Source organism: Pseudophryne corroboree, chromosome 3 (assembly GCF_028390025.1).
Source record: "Pseudophryne corroboree isolate aPseCor3 chromosome 3, aPseCor3.hap2, whole genome shotgun sequence".
NCBI classification, from domain to species: domain Eukaryota; kingdom Metazoa; phylum Chordata; class Amphibia; order Anura; family Myobatrachidae; genus Pseudophryne; species Pseudophryne corroboree.
This window is the reverse complement of record NC_086446.1, coordinates 710,496,726-710,518,199: the sequence shown is the minus strand read 5'-3', so window position 1 is coordinate 710,518,199 and position 21,474 is coordinate 710,496,726. Positions and strand designations below refer to the sequence as shown.

The window sequence follows — 21,474 nt, the reverse complement described above, 5'->3', positions numbered from 1 at the left end:
TTCTGCTCCATGTTTCTCTCTGCTTCAAGTGTCTTTTTGCCCTCCCTCTCTGCTCCACATCTCTCTCTCTCTCTCTCTCTCTCTCTGATCCATGTCTCCCTCTCTGTGCTCCACATTTTTCTCTCTCTGCTCTATGTCTCTCTTTCTCTATCTCCCTCTCCCTCTCTCTCTGCTCCACGTCTCTCTCTCTGCTCCACATTTTTCTCTCTCTGCTCCTTCTCTCTCTCTCTCTGCTCCGCGTCTCTCTCTCTCTCTGCTCCACGTCTCTCTCTCTGCTCTGCGTCCCTCTCTCACTCTCTCTCTGTTCCATGTCTCCCTCTCTCTGCTCCACATCTTTCTCTCTCTGCTCCACATCTATCTCTCTCTACTCCACGTCTCTCTCTCTCTCTACTCCTTGTCTCTCTCTCTCTCTGCTCCCCGTCTCTCTTTCTCTGCTCCACGTCTCTCTCTGCTCCACGTCTCTCTGTCACTCTGCGTCCCTCTCTCACTCTCTCTCTGCTCCATGTCTCCCTCTCTCTGCTCCACATCTTTCTCTCTCTGCTCCACATCTATCTCTCTCTACTCCACGTCTCTCTCTCTCTACTTCACGTCTCTCTCTCTCTACTCCACGTCTCTCTCTCTCTCTACTCCACGTCTCTCTCTCTCTACTCCACATCTCTCTCTCTACTCCACATCTCTCTCTCTCTATTCAATGTCTCTCTCTCTGCTCCATGTCTCCCTTTCTCTGCTCCACGTCTCTCTCTCTCTACTTCACGTCTCTCTCTCTCTACTCCACGTCTCTCTCTCTCTCTACTCCACGTCTCTCTCTCTCTACTCCACATCTCTCTCTCCACTCCACATCTCTCTCTCTCTATTCAATGTCTCTCTCTCTGCTCCATGTCTCCCTTTCTCTGCTCCACGTCTCTCTCTGTGCTCCACGTCTCTCTCTCTCTCTGCTCCACGCCTCTCTCTCTGCTCCACAACTTTCTCTCTCTGCTCCATGGGGGTCATTCCGACCCGATTGCACGCTGCAGTTTATCGCAGTGCAGCAATCGGGTCGGAACTGCGCATGCGCCGTTGGTGCATAACGATCGCCTCTGAGGCAGAGGCGGTCGCTGGGCAGGAGGGGGATGGACGGCAGAATTAAGCTGCCATTTAGGTGGCACGGTCCGGCCAACGCAGGCATGGCCGGACCGTTGGGGGGGGCGGGCCGCGGCAGCTGCGTGACATCACAGGCAGCCGCTGTGACCCGTGGCAGCGAAGAGATGCAAAAGCATTGCCGCTGGTCCCTCGAGAAAAAAATTATCCCCTGCCTAACCCCCCATAACCCGACTCTGTGCAGCGACACACAATAGGCCCTTCATGAATTTCAGCTCCAGGCCCATGTAGACATTAATCTGGCACTGCTCTTAGCAGAAGGGTGAGACACAATGCAAGTTTTACATTATTGAAAGTCTATTATGAGAGAAGGTACAATATCTGTTTTGTAAGACGAAAGAGTTTCAGATTACTATATACAGTAATTATATTTTACTCAGGTTTAAGACTGTGGCATCCCAGGTAAAGTAGGTTGAGTGGCCTTCACAGACACATCTGGCCTGCTCCTTGCTGTGGACTGTTGTGAAATCCTCTGAATCAGACAGTGCAGCCACCACCTGTAGTAATAAGAGAGTAAATGTGTCAATAATGAGTGAATAGTCTAGAGTAGACCACAGGTTCTCAAACTTGGTCCTCAGGACCCCACACGGTTCATGTTTTGCAGGTCACCTGCAGAATTTTAAAATGTGACAGTTGGTGATACACAGTGCAGCTGCCGGGTGACATGGAAAACATGAACTGTGTGGGGTCCTGAGGACCGAGTTTGAGAACCTCTGGTCTAGACAATGTGGTCTTTAGAACTAAAACAGGCAAAATAGTGTACTACGTAAGATTTGATAAAGAAATGAAGGAATTTAATAAATTACTAATATATGGCCAGCTAAAGCTAAAAGTCTGTATTTTAGAGGTAATTGGAGAAAGTAATAAGTCTAGCACTATACAGCCTTAGGTGGGACAAAGCCATTGAAAAGTAATAACTGTTATACAGTATAGGGTGATAATATTTATGTAACTGTTTAATAGATAAAATATTTACAATATTTTAATACATTTATAAAACTTGCCAGCGCTCTTTTGGTTGTTTTTTTCGATGGTGTTACAGATGTAGCTGGGCTCAGATTTGCCTCTGTGCGTCCTAGTCACGGCAAAGCTGGTGTGGTAGTGTGCCAGCGGACAATGACACGTGCATGCATGCACTGCTAAAGGAGTACAAGGGACTGTGGCTAGACACAGCCTGGCGTATTAAGTTGCACCCATGGCACGCCACCCGTGCCGCGGGTGCATTGAGCATGGCTACATCTGTAAGTTACGTTTATAAGAAAAGGAGATAATTACAGTTTAAGATAAATTATTAGAACTTAGAAAGTGGACATATTGTAGCACTTTTATCCACAGAATATATCAGTAAATAGACTACCAACATTCCAAATAACATAGGGGTTCATTCCGACCTGATCGCACGCTAGTTTTTTCACTGCGGTACGATCAGGTCAAAACTGCGCATGCGTATGCACCGCAATGTGCAGGCACGTCCAACGGGTACAAAGAGGATCGTTGCTGAGCGATGTGAGCGATGGATTTAACGAAGAATCCATTCGCACAGCTGATCGCAAGAAGATTGACAGGAAGAAGGTATTTGTGGGTGGCAACTGACCATTTCCTGGGAGTGTTTGGAAAAACGCAGGCGTGTCCAAGTGTTTGCAGGGCGGGTGTCTGACGTCAATTCCGGACACAAGCAGGCTGAAGTTATCGCAGCGGCTGAGTAAGTTCTGGTCAACTCAAAAACTGCACAAAACTTTTTTGTACTGCTCGGCTGCACAAGTGTTCGCACACTTGCAAAGCAAAAATACACTCCCCTATGGGCGGCGGACTATCTGATCGCAGCGCTGCAAAAAGTAGCTAGCGAGCGATCAACTCGGAATGACCCCCATTGTCACTATGATCCCTGGGTCATAGCAATTTTTCAAAAAATTGTTATATAACACCTTTAATCTCTCTCCTCTTCAGTTATATCTGTGTGGCAGAGCAGCGAATCTTATTGGGCACAGTAGGCCTCAGAGAGCATTTTATGTATAGTGATCAAAGCTTTACAGATGTGTCCTCAACTCCTCATAGACCTATCTGGACTTGCCGGTGTCTGTGTGCCCCCTACTCACGTTGGGCATTGTATTCTCCTACATAGGATCTCTTGTTACCAACAAGCTAGAAGCCAGCACACATATACCCCTTTCACACTGCAAAAATAACCCAGTATCGACCCGGTATATTTCTGGGTCAACACAGGTCGATGTGCGGTGTGAAAGGGGCCATGGTCGAATTCCCGGGTCGCCTGACCCGGTAATTCAACCTGGGAATAAAGCAGTGTTATTCCCGGGTTAAATACCGGGTCAGGTGCAGTGTGAACGAGTTGCCAGGTAGATGCGTTCACTGCATAGGGAGAAGCGGCGCAGACATGGTGTCATCTCCCAGTGCTTCCTCCGCACCCACCCATGATGCCGGCTCCGCCCCCATCCACGATATCAACCCAACAGGTTGGGAGGGCAGTGTGAAAGGGTCCAATGCCGTGTCCCACCTGGTAAGGACCAGTTTCCAATTCCCGGGTGGGATACGGCATTGCGATGTGAAAGGGGTAATAGCTATACGGAGCCACTGCCCTGCACCAGATCACTAGCATACAGTGTGCACACACCATCAGTCCAGACAGCATGGGATTCGAGTGCACCGGAGCAGCACATTCTGACTATCTAGCAGCACGGAGCTGCGGCTCTGCATTTGTTCATCATCACGCGGTGTGCATGTCACTACTTCGGCTGGCACAGGAGTTGAGTGTGCCGAAGCTGCGCTGCCAGGTCAGGTAAGCGGCGAATGGTCGGTCAAGCCACAACCAGATTTCTGCAAGTGATTTGGTGAGAAAACCGTTCTGTAAGGTCACAATAATTAAATCCATATTGCAAGACCCTTTGTCACTGTGGGATTGACTGTTTATCTGAGAGTCCTTGCGTTGCACGTCATCTGTGATATTATTTTGATACATTTGGACAGTTTGTTACATATGGTAACTGTTGCAATTATCCACCATTATTCACCTCTGCAAAATAATATATATATGAATTCAGGGCCGAAACTAGGATTTTCGTCACCCGGGGCAAGGCAGAAAATTGGCGCCCCCCTCCCAAAAAAACAAACAAACTCTGTCAGACTAAAATAATCATATTATCAAAAAATGCGAAAAAAGAGGATACTATTGGACAATATTCCCCTATGTGCCTCAAATACCCGCCAGCGTGTTCAACTACATGCTCCTTTGTGTGTCCCCATACATTGCACTATATCATAACACTTCATCACTGCACTACATTCCCCTATCCACTGCACTACATCACTATACCAGCTGCGGGCAGACAGGTGGGTCAGAAACATTGCCCTGGGAGCTGTCTCCCCCCCCCCCCCCCCCCCCCTAGTTACGGCCCTGATGAATTGTTTGGCATTACACCAGCTCTTAGTCTGTAATTTTATTTATAAGTAGACTTACTGTACATATTAATAATTAAGTGCTACTAGTTGTATATTGTTGTACTTTTATATCATACCTTCGTTTACAGTGTTTCCACTCCCGGGAGGTATTAATTATATTCATATGTGTAATTATGTATTTTGATGGTTTTATTAAAATTGATTAATCTTAACAGGTGACTGTGTTAATAAAGCACAACCTGTGTTTCTTCTTCCTTATACACCTAGCCTCAATACATCATGTGGCGTGAAAAGCCTGCCACAAGTGAACTGCCAGGTCCCGGGTGACTCTGCTTGCATCAAGGTTTTTTGTATGTTTTGTATTGCCTGGATTTGTGTCTTAGTTGCATTGTGATGTAACAAAACTGCTTCACGAGTCTGTACTGATTCATTTTATATCAACACTTGTATATCTGTGTGCGACTGAGTCTGTATACGAGGCACAACAGAACTTGGAGTGAAAAAAAAAAAGCACTGTGGCCACTGCATTGTAGCACTTCATATACAGACTCAGACGCAGTCACACACAGATATACAAGTGTCGCATTTCAAATGAATCAGTACAGTCTCATAAAACAGTTTTGTCACATGACATTGTGACTGAGGTGTAGGAGAAAAAGATGTCAAGTTGCACGGAACCTGGTGCATCAAGAAGGACTGTTTGGCACGACTGCAACAATAGTTAACAGGACACATCTATAATTCATTAGGAGGAGAGCTACAGTTGCACCCTCAGTTGGATAAGAATACAAAATTGAGGATTCTGGGCATTTATTGTGACACATTAATATATATACCAAGGTGCACAATATAATGCTCGCTGATAAAATATTCTTTTTACGTGTCATTGTTAGATATACGGAATGGTAATTTCTATTTCCTCACTGACAGAAAAAAAAAGCCCTAAGCAAATAAGTAATCTACGCGATCAGATTTACATTGTAGATTATTATTTTTACCTATTTTTGCAGTATACAAACAAATTATTCAATGCTGTGGTTGGCAAACGGGCATTTTAAGGGGTTTAGTATGAAATACATACAATCAAAATCCCGATGGTCAAAGTACCGACAATAATTGACCGACGGTCAAAATACAGACAAGGTCAAAATCCCAACAAGGTCAAAATCCCGACTTTTAAAATACCAACAAGGCCAAAATACCGAAATTTAAAATGTCGACAGGTCAAAAAGTCGACACAAGTGTTTCACTGTTTTTTTTGGTGTGTATGTTGACATAGGTCAACATGGACACCGTATAAATGTATTTTGTCCCCTCGCGTCAGGCACGGTGCCTCGCTGCGCTCAGCACACTATTATATTCCCCCTCCAGGTCCACAGGGATGGTAAAGAAGGAACAAATCGTTTTCAATTAAAAAATTTTGAAAAATTCATGTTGAATTTTTGACCTGTCGACGTTTTAAATGTTAGTATTTTGACCTTGTCGGGATTTTGACCGTCAGTCAATGGTTGTCGGTATGTTGGCCGTCGGGATTTTGATTGTAGGTAAATTGACCGCATCCCCATTTTGTGAGAGGAGAGGGCCCGTGTGAAGACTCCGTGCAGGCCCCCTCCAGTCTGGCAGCAAGCAGACTCTGGCTTTATGCCAGAGTCTACTGTGCAAGTGCAGGTCTCCGAGAACATGGTGCTGCTCTTTGTTCCCGGGGACATCTCCAGTGTGCATGCACAAATCACCAGGAAACTGGCCACCGTGCCACAGAACTCTGCTGGCCTCCACCACAGGACTTCAGAGGGATAAGAATAATGAATGGTGCAGAGTGTGCGGTGTGGGATCCCAGGGGCCCATGTGCACCGCACACCTTGCACCCATTATAGATACACCTATGTTGACAATACATTTTATTTTACTATTACTAATGATTGTACAGTACTTACCAGCATACATTTCTTCTCATAGCTAAAGAGCAGGGCTTTTATTGTAAATTTCTCTTCTTGCACCACAGAGTAGGGTAATATCAGGTCGATGAAGTATGGTTGGAAGGTGGTCAGCACTACATCCTTTATCTCACCAATCCCAGACATCCCCAGGCAGATGACATCAGTTTCCCACTTGGTGATACTATCAGGGGTAGTCAGGTTTAGCTCTGTGTGTCCCTCTGGGCTATAAGAAAAGAGTACTGTAGTTCTGTATCGTTCCTTATGTTGTTAAAACTTACAAGCAAAAATTAGTGCTGATTTACAGATGCTGCCCATAGCAACCAATCATGTTCTAGCTATTATCTTCTAGAAGGTGCTATTTAATTGATACAGATGTGTCCTATTGGTTTGTTGCTGCGTTTTGCAGCATACAGTAGTGGCACCGCGATGCACAGGCATCATGGCATGCTGGGATTAGTCGCAACCGCAAGCGGCCCCATTGACTGTAATGGATAGCGGAAGTGTGCATACACTGCGATTCACTTGAAAGGATACAACGGGACACATCTGTAAGTAGAATCTGTTTTGTTGCTATGGCCAACAGCTCAACCTTTGTAAAGGCGCACTTTAGTAAATATACCCCATAAAGTCCATTTTCACCACATACCCTGCACCTATTATAGACATTAAGAAGCAGCACAAGATTCAACTAATCATAAAGTCTCCTGTATACTGGTAGTAATATCTTGTAAACTCTTTAACAGGTTAAACAAATCCAGTTTAGATCATTCACACCATACTGTATGTCTGCTATATTCACACCGTACTGTATGTCTGCTATATTCACACCGTACTGTATGTCTGCTATATTCACACCGTACTGTATGTCTGCTATATTCACACCATACTGTATGTCTGCTATATTCACACCGTACTGTATGTCTGCTATATTCACACCGTACTGTATGTCTGCTATATTCACACCGTACTGTATGTCTGCTATATTCACACCATACTGTATGTCTGCTATATTCACAATGTCTGCTTGTCAATGCTGTAGGACTTCCCCACATTTCTGTAGTGACATTCTGTACTCTGCTCACTGCTATTCCATTCATCTGTAACTGCTTTCTTTCAGAATATGGCAGCTCAACATACAGTACCTGCTTATTACACTGCAAACAGCACTCTCAACATACCTGCTTATCACACTGCAAACAGCACTCTCAACATACCTGCAAATCACACTGCAAACAGCATTCTCAACATACCTGCAAATCACACTGCATACTTCACTCTCAACATACCTGCTTATCACACTGCAAACAGCACTCTCAACATTACTGCAAATCACACTGCAAACTTCACTCTCAACATACCTGCTTATCACACTGCAAACTTAATCCCCACATACCTGCTTATCACACTGCAAACTTCACTCTCAACATACCTGCTTATCACACTGCAAACAGCATTCTCAATATACCTGCAAATCACACTGCATACTACACTCTCAACATACCTGCTTATCACACTGCAAACTGCACTCCCAACATACCTGCTTATCACACTGCATGCTTCACTCCCAACATACCTGCTTATCACACTGCAAACTGCACTCCCAACATAACTGCTCATCACACTGCATACTTCACTCCCAACATACCTGCTCATCACACTGCAAACTGCACTCCCAACATTCCTGCTTATTACACTGCAAACTGCACTCTCAACATACCTGCTTATCACACTGCAAACTGCACTCCCAACATATCTACTTATCACACTGCAAACTGCACTCTCAACATATCTGCTTATCACACTGCAAACTTCACTCTCAACATACCCGCTTATCACACTGCATACTTCACTCCCAACATACCTACTTATCACACTGGAAACTGCACTCCCAGCATAACTGCGCATCACACTGCATACTTCACTCCCAACATACCTGGTTATCACACTGCAAACTGTACTCCCAACATACCTGCTTATCACACTGCATACTTCACTCCCAACACAAGCTGAGGAGAAAATGGCCCAGTCAGTGGGTAAAGGAGGCAAAACTTTTTTAGGTATATAAGCGAAAGGAGAAAAACAAAAGGCGGAATAATAAAACTAAAGAAAGACACTGGGAGTCTTGTTGAGGGAGACAATTTAATAGCAGATCATCTTAATAATTATTTTTGCTCAGTATTTACTACTGAAAGAGAGTGGAAGGGGCCACAGTTAAGTTGCAGGGATATTCAGGACAATGACACAAGTACATTTACAGAGGAGAAGGTCCTAACAGAACTCTCAAAGCTGAAAGTGGACAAATCTATGGGGCTAGATCGGATATATCCAAGGATACTAAAAGAACTTAAAGAGGTGCTGATAGCACCACTGACAGAATTATTCAACCAGTCATAAGCTACAGGAGTAATTCCAGAGGACTGGAAAAGAGCAAACGTAGTCCCACTGCGCAAAAGTGGAAGCAAGGAAGAGGCAAACAACTACAGACCAGTGAGTCTTACATCAGTAGTAGGGAAATTGATGGAAACACTCTTAAAAGAAAGAGTTGTAGATTATCTCAAATCCAGCAATTTACAGGATCCCAAACAGCATGGATTCACTGGGGGGAGATCATGTCAAACAAATTTTATTGACTTTTTTGACTGTGTGACTAAAGTGATGGATAAAGGTGGAGCCATGGATATAGCTTATCTAGACTTTAGTAAGGCTTTTGACACAGTTCCACATCGCAGACTGCTAAATAAACTTGAAAGTTTGGGATTGGATATTAGGATTATTGAATGAATAAGATCTTGGTTGAAGTATAGAAAACAGAGAGTTGTGGTAAATGGAGTGCATTCACAGGAGGGAAATGTTACCAGTGGAGTACCCCAGGGATCTGTACTTGGACCAGTGCTTTTTAATATCTCTATTGGTGACATTGCAAATGGCATTAAAGGGAAAGTATGCCTTTTTGCAGATGACACAAAGGTATGCAACAGGGTAGACACACCAGGTGGGGTAAAACAAATGATTGAGGATCTAGGTAGACTATATGAATGGTCAAGAGTGAGGCAATTACAGTTTAATGCCAAAAAATGCTAAATCATGCACTTGGGTCTCAAAAATCCAAAGGCTAAATGTACTATTAATGGCACTATACTGGAAACTACTGAGGAGGAAAGGGATCTAGGAGTCACTACTTCAGATGACTTAAAGGCAGGTAAGCAATGTAACAAAGCAATGAGGAAGGCTAGTCAGATGCTTGGCTGCATTGGGAGAGGAATCAGCAGCAGAAGAAAGAAGTAATAATGCCACTGTATACAGCAGGTCATTGGTACAGACTCATCTAGAATACTGTGTTCAATTCTGGAGGCCATATCTTCAAAAGGATATTAATACATTAGAAACTGTACAAAGAAGGGCAACTAAAATGGTGCATGGCCTACATCACAAAACATACCCAGAAAGACTAAGAAATCTCAATATGTATAGTTTGGAGCAGAGGAGGGAAAGGGGGGACATGATAGAAACTTTCAAATATATCAAGGGTTTTAACAAAGTCCAGGAGAGAAACATTCTCCAAATGAAGAGAAGCAATAGGACACAAGGACAGCACTGAGACTGGAGGGGGGGAGGTTCAGGGGAAATTTGCAGAAAATTCCTTCACAGAAAGGGTAGTGGACAAGTGGAATAGCCTCCCATCAGAGGTGGTAGAGGCTAAGACAGTAGAGCAATTTAAACATGCATGGGATAGACATAAGGATATACTTACAAAGAAATAAGGATCAAATAAGGTTAGAGATAAAAATAATGTAAAAAAAAAATGGGGGCAGACTAGATGGGCCAAGTGGTTCTTATCTGCCGACAAATTCTATGTTTCGATGTAACATACCTGCTTATCACACTGCAAACGGCACTCCCGACATACCTGCTTATCACACTGCATACTTCACTCTCAACATACCTGCTTATCACACTGCAAATGTCACTCTCAACATACCTGATTATTACACTGCAAACTTGTCTCTCAACATACCTGCTTATCACAGTGCAAACGTCACTCTCAACATACCTGCTTATCACACTGCAAACGTCACTCTCAACATACCTGCTTATCACACTGCAAACTGCACTCCCAACATACCTGCTTAATTTATCACACTGCAAACTTGTCTCTCAACATACCTGCTTATCACACTGCAAACTGCACTCCCAACATACCTGCTTATTACACTGCAAACTTGTCTCTCAACATACCTGCTTATCACAGTGCAAACGTCACTCCCAACATACCTGCTTATCACACTGCAAACTGCACTCCCAACATACCTGCTTATCACACTGCAAATGTCACTCTCAACATACCTGCTTATCACACTGCAAATGTCACTCTCACCATACCTGCCATTGGGATCCCGGCTGTCTCAATACCAATGCTGGGATCCTGACATGGGTACTATATCGTCACTGGAATACCGGCAAAGTGGGTGATTCTCCCTCTGTGGGTGTCCACAACACCCATAGAGGGAGAATAGAACCTGCAGCGGGCTTCGGTGCGCTTGACCCCCCACCCCGCCGGCATTCTGGCGCTGAGGATGCCGATGTCAGTATACTGACATTCGGCATCCTGTGCGTCAGCATCCCTTACATATCCCAGAGAACCTGCAGACAGAAGGAAATACTGTGGTCTTGGGGAACTTGGAAACAAGCACCTCGTGTTTTCCTGCACACAAAAGGTCAAAAAATAGCTCTTTGTGCTGTGAGCCCAGTATATGTTCTCCATACTTTACATCACACTATTATGGATAATACCATCGTGGGTTCTCAGAAAACTGATACTGAACAACCGTAATGCAATGTGTGACATTTTTGTCATTTTAGCTTCTAAGAATAATTGTATAAGTAGAAACTTATTTGTTTCTCATGTTAGCTGGAATAATAGGTACAGTAACCTCCAAAATGACAGACATTGTATAATAGTTACAGCAGGGAAACACTCACCCCACAGAAACTAAGTCAAACAACCAGGTGTCTTGGAAGTATCTTCTTTTGAGATGCTTCTTCCGCTTTTGATCCACTTGAGTGAAAGTGACTGGCATAAGGTGAATGGGACAGAAGAAGCAAATGAACAAATAAAGTAACAGTTATATCTGATTGCATTAAGGGCCTGATTCTGGTTTGCAAGGAAAACAAAAATCCCAGTAACTGGGCAAAACCATGCTGAACTGCAAGTGGGGCAGATGTAATATATGCAGAGTAGAGTTGAGCGGGTTCAGTTTTACTCGGATTTACTCGGTTCTCAAAACGGCATCTTATTGGCTCACGGACGTCACGTGTTTTGGATAGCCAATAAGAAACATCTGGATAAAACCGAACTGGCGTTAATTCTGGCGTTACATTCGAACCCGCTCATCTCTAGTGCAGAGAGAGTTATATGTGGGTGGGGTGTATTCAAAGTGAAATCTAAACTGCAGTGTAAAAATAAAGCTATCTAACATTTGTGGGCTACATGCAAAAGCAGCCAGTATTTACCCTGCACAGCAGAAAATAAAAATGTATTTGCTCCCATTATATGGCAACGTGGTTTGTTCCAGACCCAGTTACTTGTTTTTTTTTGCTTTACTTACACATATGAATCAGGCCCATTGTGACATACAGCACCATAAGTAACATGAACCATTTTACAGTAAGTCTTGTATTGGACTTTAATTGTATGTTTACCTCAGATTTTTTCCAAGCAATAATTATAAGACTCTCAGGAAACACTAGACAAATAAAAGAGTATCACTTACAGATGTGGCCGCTGTGATCTTACCCACGAATGACCAGATCGCAATTGTGACAAGCTGAGCCCTGATCGTGGGAATGCTCTTACCATGCGATGCTATGGATATCAGGTGTGTGCACAGTGCACGCGCACACCAGCGGGTATGCTAATCGCAGCAAATGTGTTGCATTTGCCGCAATTTGCTTGTAGGATAAGCTGGGACACAGCTGTATAGTGCCCGATTCTGAGTCAGACAGAACTTGGCCAGATCTGCCTTTTTGTGAAATAGGAAAAATAGAGTAGTGTCATTGTGATCGCATGTAACAGCCCCGACTTGTGGAGCGTGCCATGGGAGTGACCTGGGTGTGTATCAAGATCTCTGCGTGACTCTAAGGCATGTGTACAGGGAAGGGAAGTCTGTTTATGAAAATGTGCCCAATAAATACATTATAAAGAGTAAAGATTATTTGTAATTAGATATACATAGTAACATAACATAGTAACATAGTAACTAAGGTTGAAAAAAGACAATTGTCCATCGAGTTCAACCCGTTTGTGGTCTCCTATGTAGTTTTATTTTAGGACTAGTTATTTTTATGTTTTGACTAGTTATATTAACTTTAATGCGTGACTACGCACCATAACCCTGAATATCTTTATCCAATAGGAATTTATCTAACCCATTCTTAAAGGTGTTGACTGAGTCCGCAGTTACTACTCTATCAGGCAGGGAATTCCAAACACATATTGTCCTTACTGTGAAAAAACCTTTTCGCCTCAATGTGCGGAAACTCCTCTCCTCTAACCTAAGCGAGTGACCACGTGTCCTCTGTGCTGATCTTATAGAAAACAGGTCCCTCGAAAGCTCTGTGTATTGACCCCTTATATATTTGTAGATGTTGATCATGTCCCCTCTTAGTCTTCTCTTTTCCAATGTAAACATGCCTAGCCTTGCAAGCCTTTCCTCGTATTCCAGCATCTCCATGTCCTTAATTAGTTTGGTCGCCCGCCTCTGAACCTTTTCTAGCTCCAGGATATCCTTTTTGTAATATGGTGCCCAAAATTGCCCCATATATGTGTGCACTTAAACTTCCAACATGGCACAGCTAGGAAACAGAGTGGCACTGCAGTGGCAGACAGGGTGGCAGTTTAAAAAACTATACAAATGTTCGTCATCTACACAAGAAGACAGTCAGCAATGCTCCAAACAGCACATAATACAAAGAATAGTGGTGCAAGATGGAATCCCATAGATAGTAAGCCTGCGAGCAGGGCCCTCCTGCCTCTATGACTGTTTGTTTTAACCCAGATTTGTCATCTAATTGTGTCCAGTTGTAAAGCGCAATGGAATTTGCTGCGCTATATAAGAAACTGTTAATAAATAAATAAAAAAATAAATTGTCCTTGGGCCCTCCCACCCACCTTTATGTTGTATATATTAAACAGGACATGCACAGTTTAACAAACCAATCATTTCAGCCACAGGGACTGTCACTTAAGTTGTGGCTGAAATGATTGGTTGGTTTGGCCTCCCACAAAACAAGCTGGCAATGGGCGGTGAGCATTGCAGGCAGTGATCAGACTTAAACTGGCTCTACATAGGCAACATGATGTCATCATCTTCATCATCCAATTCCTCATCCCTATCAGTATATACATCCTCTTCTTCACACAGTATTACTTTGTCCCCGCTGGAATATGCTATATTATGTGCCTCTTTATTTTGTGGACATAATTGTTGGTAAAGGTCATCCTTGTGGAATTGGAAACTCATTTTGATGAACATCGTCTTTTCCACATTTTGGGGAAGTAACCTCTTACACCGATCACTGACGAGGTTCTGGCTGCGCTGAAAGCTCTTACTGAGTACACACTGGAGGAGGGGCAACTTAAGTAAAGCAAAGCCAGTTTGTGCAAGGGCCTCCAAAGTGCCTTTTTTTATACTGAATTTTTATGTCAGCATGTTGACTTGTGCTGCTCATCTCCACATTTGCAGAGTGAGCTCAAATGGTGGAAGGAGCCTCCTCTTTGAGTACAGTATTGGAAAGGTCAGGCTCACACATGGCACCTGCGGACACACTTGGACTCTCCTCAGGGATTTGTGATGTTTTGGAACACACAGTTGGTTCCCGTGCCTTAACAAGTTGAATTTTTTTGACCCTTCTACAGAGAGAAGGGCTTACATCATCATAAAAGGCAGAACCTCCAGACATAAATATAGACCAAGGCCTTAGCCTTTTCTTGCCACTGCATGTGGTGAATGGCATGTTGGCAATTTCATTTTTTTCAGTTTTTTCTTTTCCACTGTAAAATTATAATGCTTTTTTGATTTTACATGCCCTGACTTAAGCCGTCTATGCCCTTGGGCATCGGCCTTAGTAGATGACGTTGACGTACTTATATCGGCATGACTGCTGACAGCACCTGCACCACTAGTATGTACTTCTTGCTCTCCTCTCAATTGTTTGTTTCCCATATCTGTCCACAAACACGAATGAAGTGGGGTACAGCACACACAATTTGTACAAAAAATGTAACACCTTCAGTGTGGAACAATACATGTATGAGTCAGAGATAGTTATCGAACACTGCAGTTTAAATTCACCAACAGTGTCACATAATACGTGTATAAATGTGAAATAAAATATATTACACTGCGGTTGACCTTCACCAACAGTGGGGTAAATTTACTAAGATTCGTGTTGCAGGCGATTTCTGCCGAGATCAATCTCAGCTGACATTGGCCGTTTGAGACTGCAACTCTTTTTTGTACCGTGTTTTTTCAATTAGACTTCACTAATGTCAATGTCATTCGTATTGTCCGGCAGTGTTTTACGGGAGAGATTAGTTAAACACTGCCAGACATAACACAAAGAAGCCATGCAGGGCTTCATTGTGTACAGTATTTAAATAGTTAAAAATAAATTGCGTGGGGTCCCCCCTCCTGAATATAACCAGACCCGGGCTCTTTCAGCCAGTCCTGGTTGTTAAAATACTGGGGAAAATTGCACAGGTGTTCTACATATTTTAACATCCAGCACCAGGCTCTTGGACCAGTCCTGGTTCCAAAAATATGGGGGACAAAGGACGTAGGTCCCCCGCATTTTTGAAACCAGCACAGGGCTCTACTAGCCCTAATGCCACAGCCGGATGACACATTTAAATAGGTCACTGGGGCAGTGGCATTACGCCCCCCCCCCCCAACTAGTCACCCCTGGCCGGGGTTCCCTGGGGGAGTGGGGACCCCTATAATAAAGGGGTCCCCCCTCCAGGCACCCAAGGGCGTGGGATGAAGTCCGGGTCTGTGACTTCCATCCATGGGCTGTGGATGGCAGGCTGATAGCCCTTGTGTCAAAAAATAAATAAATATTGTCTTTTACCTGTGGAACTACAGGTCCCCAGCAAGCCTGCCCTGCATGCTGGTACTTTGAGAACCACAGTACCAGCGTGTGGGGCATTAAAGGGCCCGCTGGTACCTGTAGTTACACTTGTAAAATAAATACTACAATAAAGACAGCACACACACACACCATGAAAGTACAACTTTAATTAAATGTACATGCTTGCTTACACACTCACATATACTTACCTAGTGTCCCACGGAGCCCCTCGGTCCTCTTGTCTAGTAGAATCCACAGGTACCTGTAAAATAAAAAAATATACTCACCTAATCCAGTGTAGATCGGTCCTCTTCGGTCCATGTAGGCATCCAGGGGTTAAAAAAAACAAACTGCAAAACTCCCGGTACATGCAACTGAAGGGGATCCATGTTTACACATGGATCCCCTTTCCCAGAATGGCGGGATCCCTCATGACTGCTGTCACTTAGGGACCCACCAGCCAAACAGGGAGCACCACGTCATAGCGCTTTCCTGATTGGCTGTGCACTCCCCGCCTGCCAATCAAGCGGAGCGCATGGGCAGTAATAGAAATCCCCATTATCGCCTATGCCGGGAACCTGCGGTCTGCAGTAGACTGCAAGGTTAATTGAGGTCACCCAGAAGAGTAACTCTTTACTACATTTTTTTATAGAGAAGCATGCATGGATCTCACTGATCCGTACATGATTCTCCAAACACGCCAACCAAAAGCAGGTCTATTTGAAAGTTCTATTTCTATACGAATTCCATGTTTTTCCAGCAGTTTTTGGCTATTGTCGGCAGTGATTGAGAATAAGAATCCTTAGTAAATTTCCGTGTTGTATAAGGTGTATGTGAAAAAACAACCGTGTTTGACCGATGGTCTGTTGATTCATATTCGTGTGTACGGCAGTGTATCGCAATACGAATTTCCCCAACACTGCCGAGATTTGTGTTTAGTAAATTTACGAGTTGCTTTTTCGGCCGAAAATGCAATCTCGAATCAAATTGGGACCGTAGTAAATTTCCACCAGTGTCAAACAATACGTGTATGAGTAGGAAATAAATTATATTACTGTGGTACAACCTTTACCCATAGCGTCACATAATATGTGTATGAGTACGAAATAAAATTAACTACACTGTAGTTGACCTTCACCAACAGTGTCACACAATACATGTATGAGTAGGAAATGAAATGTATTACTGTGATACCACCTTCACCCACAGCATCAAACAATACGTTTATGAGTATGAAATTAAATATACTACACTGTGGTTGATTTTCACCAACAGTGTCACACAATACGTATATGAGTAGGAAATAAAATATATTACTGTGGTACCACCTTTACCCACAGCGTCACACAATACGTCTGTGCATCAGAAATAGTAATAGAAATAGTCGGAAATAGTAATCGAACACTGCATTTGATCTTCATTAATAGTGTCGCACAATAGATACTAAATAATAATATACTGCAGTCTGACCGGCAGTGTCACAGTACTTAATAATAAAAAAATAAAAAATTGTTTAGTACACTGGGGTACCGCACAAAAAAAAAATAGTTCTAATTAGATTTTTAGGCTTTTTCTTTTTAGCTTTTATTATTTTCATTTTACACTGGGGCGGAGCCCCTGGATGGACTGACAGATCACCTCTTTCAGATACAGTAGAATGAGCACACCTGGACTGATACAGCAGACAGGGCACCCCCGAACTGATACAGCAGACAGGGCACCCCTGGACTGATACAGCACACAGGGCACCCCTGGACTTATACAGCAGACAGTGCACCCCTGGACTGATACAGCAGGCAGGGCACCCCTGGACTGATACAGCAGGCAGGGCACCCCTCGGACTGATACAGCAGGCAGGGCACCCCTGGACTGATACAGCAGACAGGGCACCCCTGGACTGATACAGCAGGCAGGGCACCCCTTGGACTGATACAGCAGGCAGGGCACCCCTGGACTGATACAGCAGGCAGGGCACCCCTGGACTGATACAGCAGACAGGGCACCCCTGGACTGATACAGCAGGCAGGGCACCCCTGGACTGATACAGCAGACAGGGCACCCCTGGACTTATACAGCAGACAGGGCACCCCTGGTCTGATACAGCAGACAGTGCACCCCTGGACTGATACAGCAGGCAGGGCACTCCTGGACTGATACAGCAGACAGGGCACCCCTGGGCTGATACAGCAAACAGGGCACCCCTGGACTGATACAGCAGGCAGGGCATCCCTGGACTGATACAGCATACAGGGCAACCCTGGACTGATACAGCAGACAGGGCACCCCAGGACTTATACAGCAGACAGGGCACCCCTGGACTGATACAGCAGATAGAGCACCCCTGGACTGATACAGCAGGCAGGGCACCCCTGGACTGATACAGTAGGCAGGGCACCCCTGGACTTATACAGCAGACAGAGCACCCCTGGACTGATACAGCAGGCAGGGCGCCCCTGGACTGATACAGCAGACAGGGCACCCATGGACTGATACAGCAGACAGGGCACCCATGGACTGATACAGCAAACAGGGCACCCCTGGACTTATACAGCAGACAGAGCACCCCTGGACTTATACAGCAGGCAGGGCACCCCTAGACTGATACAGCAGACAGGGCACCCCTGGACTTATACAGCAGACAGAGCACTCCTGGGCTGATACAGCAGACCGTGCACCCCTGGACTGATACAGCAGACAGGGCCCCCCTGGACTTATACAGCAGACAGGGCACCCCTGGACTGATACAGCAAACAGGGCACCCCTGGACTGATACAGCAAACAGGGCACCCCTAGACTGATACAGCAGACAGGGCACCCCTGGACTTATACAGCAGACAGGGCACCCCTGGACTGATACAGCAGACAGGGCACCCCTGGACTGATACAGCAGACAGGGCACCCCTGGACGGATACAGCAGACAGGGCACCCCTGGACTGATACAGCAGACAGGGCACCCCTGGACTGATACAGCAGACAGGGCACCGCTGGACTGATACAGCAGACAGGGCACCCCTGGACTGATACAGCAGACAGGGCACCGCTGGACTTATACAGCAGACAGGGCACCCCTGGACTGATACAGCAGACAGGGCACCGCTGGACTTATACAGCAGACAGGGCACCCCTGGGCTGATACAGCAAACAGGGCACCCCTGGACTGATACTGCAGACAGGGCACCCCTGGACTGATACAGCAGACAGAGCACCCCTGGACTGACAAAGCAGGCAGGGCACCCCTGGACTTATACAGCAGGCAGGGCATCCCTGGACTGATACAGCAGGCAGGGCATCCCTGGACTGATACAGCACACAGGGCACCCATGGACTGATACAGCGGAGAGAGCACTCCTGCACTGATACAGCAGACAGGGCACCCCTGGACTGATACAGCGGAGAGAGCACTCCTGCACTGATACAGCAGACAGGGCACCCCTGGACTGATACAGCAAACAGGGCACCCCTGGACTGATACAGCAGACAGGGCACCCCTGGACTTATACAGCAGACAGGGCACCCCTGGACTTATACAGCAGACAGGGCACCCCTGGACTGATACAGCAGACAGGGCACCCCTGGACTTATACAGCAGACAGGGCACCCCTGGACTGATACAGCAGACAGAGCACCCCTGGACTGACACAGCAGACAGGGCATCCCTGGTCTGATACAGCAGGCAGGGCACCCCTGGACTGATACAGCAGACAGGGCACCCCTGGACTTATACAGCAGACAGGGCACCCCTGGACTGATACAGCAGACAGGGCACCCCTGGACTTATACCGCAGACAGGGCACCCCTGGACTGATACAGCAGACAGGGCACCCCTGGACTGATACAGCAGGCAGGGCACCCCTGGACTGATACAGCAGACAGGGCACCCCTGGACTTATACAGCAGACAGGGCACCCCTGGACTTATACAGCAGACAGGGCACCCCTGGACTGATACAGCAGACAGGGCACCCCTGGACTGATACAGCAGGCAGGGCACTCCTGGACTTATACAGCAGACAGGGCACCCCTGGACTTATACAGCAGACAGGGCACCCCTGGACTTATACAGCAGACAGAGCACCCCTGGACTGATACAGCAGGCAGGGCACCCCTGGACTGATACAGCAGACAGGGCACCCCTGGACTGATACAGCAGGCAGGGCACCCCTGGACTGATACAGCAGACAGGGCACCCTTGGACTGATACAGCAGAGAGAGCACCCGCTCCATGCCAGACAACTCAGTAGTGAGACTGACATGTACACTCCAGTACACTCTCCACAGCCGGAGTGAAAATGGTGCAGATCACCGGGGACCTTTTATATAATCCAAAACCCGCGAGAATCCAACAGCGGGATGATGATGTTTTGTCTCATTTTGGGATCAGAGTATAGTGGGAAACCTCAAATCGGACTCGGATCCGGACTCGGATCGTGAAGTTCGGGTGGGTCCGGTTCTTGGGAGAACAGGACACCGCTCATCTCTACTTGTAATGAGTTTAAATTTTCATGATCTAATAATAGTGATGACTATAATGCATTATATAGAAATAGGAATACTGCACATGCTAATGAGCCAATGAAACTAAAACTCTGAGAATTAATGAATATTTGAAGGAAAAACATGACATGCATGCAAATAAGTAAAATAGCCAAATCAAATTGTAAGTAAACTACAAGTAAATGTATAGGGTTTTTACAAATACTGTGTGCTTAAACAAGCTGGAAATAAGGTTTAAGGGCCTAATTCAGAATCGTTCGCTGAAGTGCTAAAATCGCTATTTGTCAAAATGGGGTTGAGGTGGCCAATTTTAGCACTTCTGCTTATGTGCGCACGCCAATGTGTGCATGCACGAGAACCTAAACTATGATTACATGTGATCACAGTCTAAGTCCCGGTGAGGGGTGGGAACAGGGTGTTGATGCAGCATTTTTTAAGCATAGATACGCCATTTAGGGGGTGCAGTCCAGACAACGGAAGCATGTCTGGACCGTTTGTGGGGCACGCGCAACCGCTGTGACCCGCAATATGGCTGCCCGGTGACTGCCTTCGCATCTAGGCTGCGAAGGCTGAGGGTAAAATCTTAAGAAGCAAGCACATCACTGTATAGTGATGCGCTCGCATTTTAGCGGGTGGGGGATTGCCCGGAATGTGGGGCAACCTTGCCCTGTGCTGCTCGGCCCCCTGCATGCTAGGGACTTGAGTTGTAGTTTTGCAATTTCTCGTAAAACTACAACTCATGCTCAAGTAGTCCCTAAATTCCATGTTTCATAATGAGTTTGCTATAAGTCTGAATCAACTTTTGCCACTTTCACTTTTATATTGTTGTACACTGGTTTAAATTGACCTTATTCTGTATACATTATATGCAGTTTTTGGCTTATTGAAAATGATATGTGAAAGACAACAAATTGGTAGAATAGGCTAAAGTAGTTTGTATGTGTAGTCAAAAGTTTCTCTTTCTACTGGAACAATCTCAGTTTGTGAAGACATACCTTTATTAGCCTTTGTTTTCTTTGGAGGGCGGAAACTGATCTCAGGTGGTGGGGCACATTTCACTGGTTTGTATATCCGAGTGTTGGTGAAAACTTTTAGATTGCGTGTCTGCATGAGAAAGAAATATATTAATAAACTAAAACTAATAAATAACATTGATGATCCAAAGAAACTACATTTACTTCAGATGCCAAAAAAGTGAATTACTAAATATGTCGTCTTAGTATTTTACTTACTGCAGTATATTGTTCAGTAATCACAGAGTGGGTTTCTTCATGGATATAAATGGAGTGGTCACAGACAGCCATGGACAGATTGGCATTTGACCTCACCTAGAGATTTCCCTGTAGGCCAGGGTCAGACATGAGGT

The 21,474-nt window shown here is 45.2% G+C and overlaps 1 protein-coding gene across 2 annotated transcripts in view; it reads right to left on the bottom strand.

Moving 5' to 3' along the window:
• Positions 1 to 21,474, bottom strand: part of LOC135056667 (alpha-2-macroglobulin-like) — a 502,865-nt gene that overhangs the window by 181,839 nt on the left and 299,552 nt on the right. For both annotated transcript variants that reach the window (XM_063962110.1, XM_063962111.1), the window contains 4 exons: positions 21,104 to 21,212; positions 11,469 to 11,559; positions 6,486 to 6,711; positions 1,514 to 1,634 (listed from right to left, as the gene is read on the bottom strand). In XM_063962110.1, the coding sequence (XP_063818180.1) occupies positions 1,514 to 1,634; positions 6,486 to 6,711; positions 11,469 to 11,559; positions 21,104 to 21,212 (547 nt within the window). The remainder of the gene's footprint in view (positions 1 to 1,513; positions 1,635 to 6,485; positions 6,712 to 11,468; positions 11,560 to 21,103; positions 21,213 to 21,474) is intronic.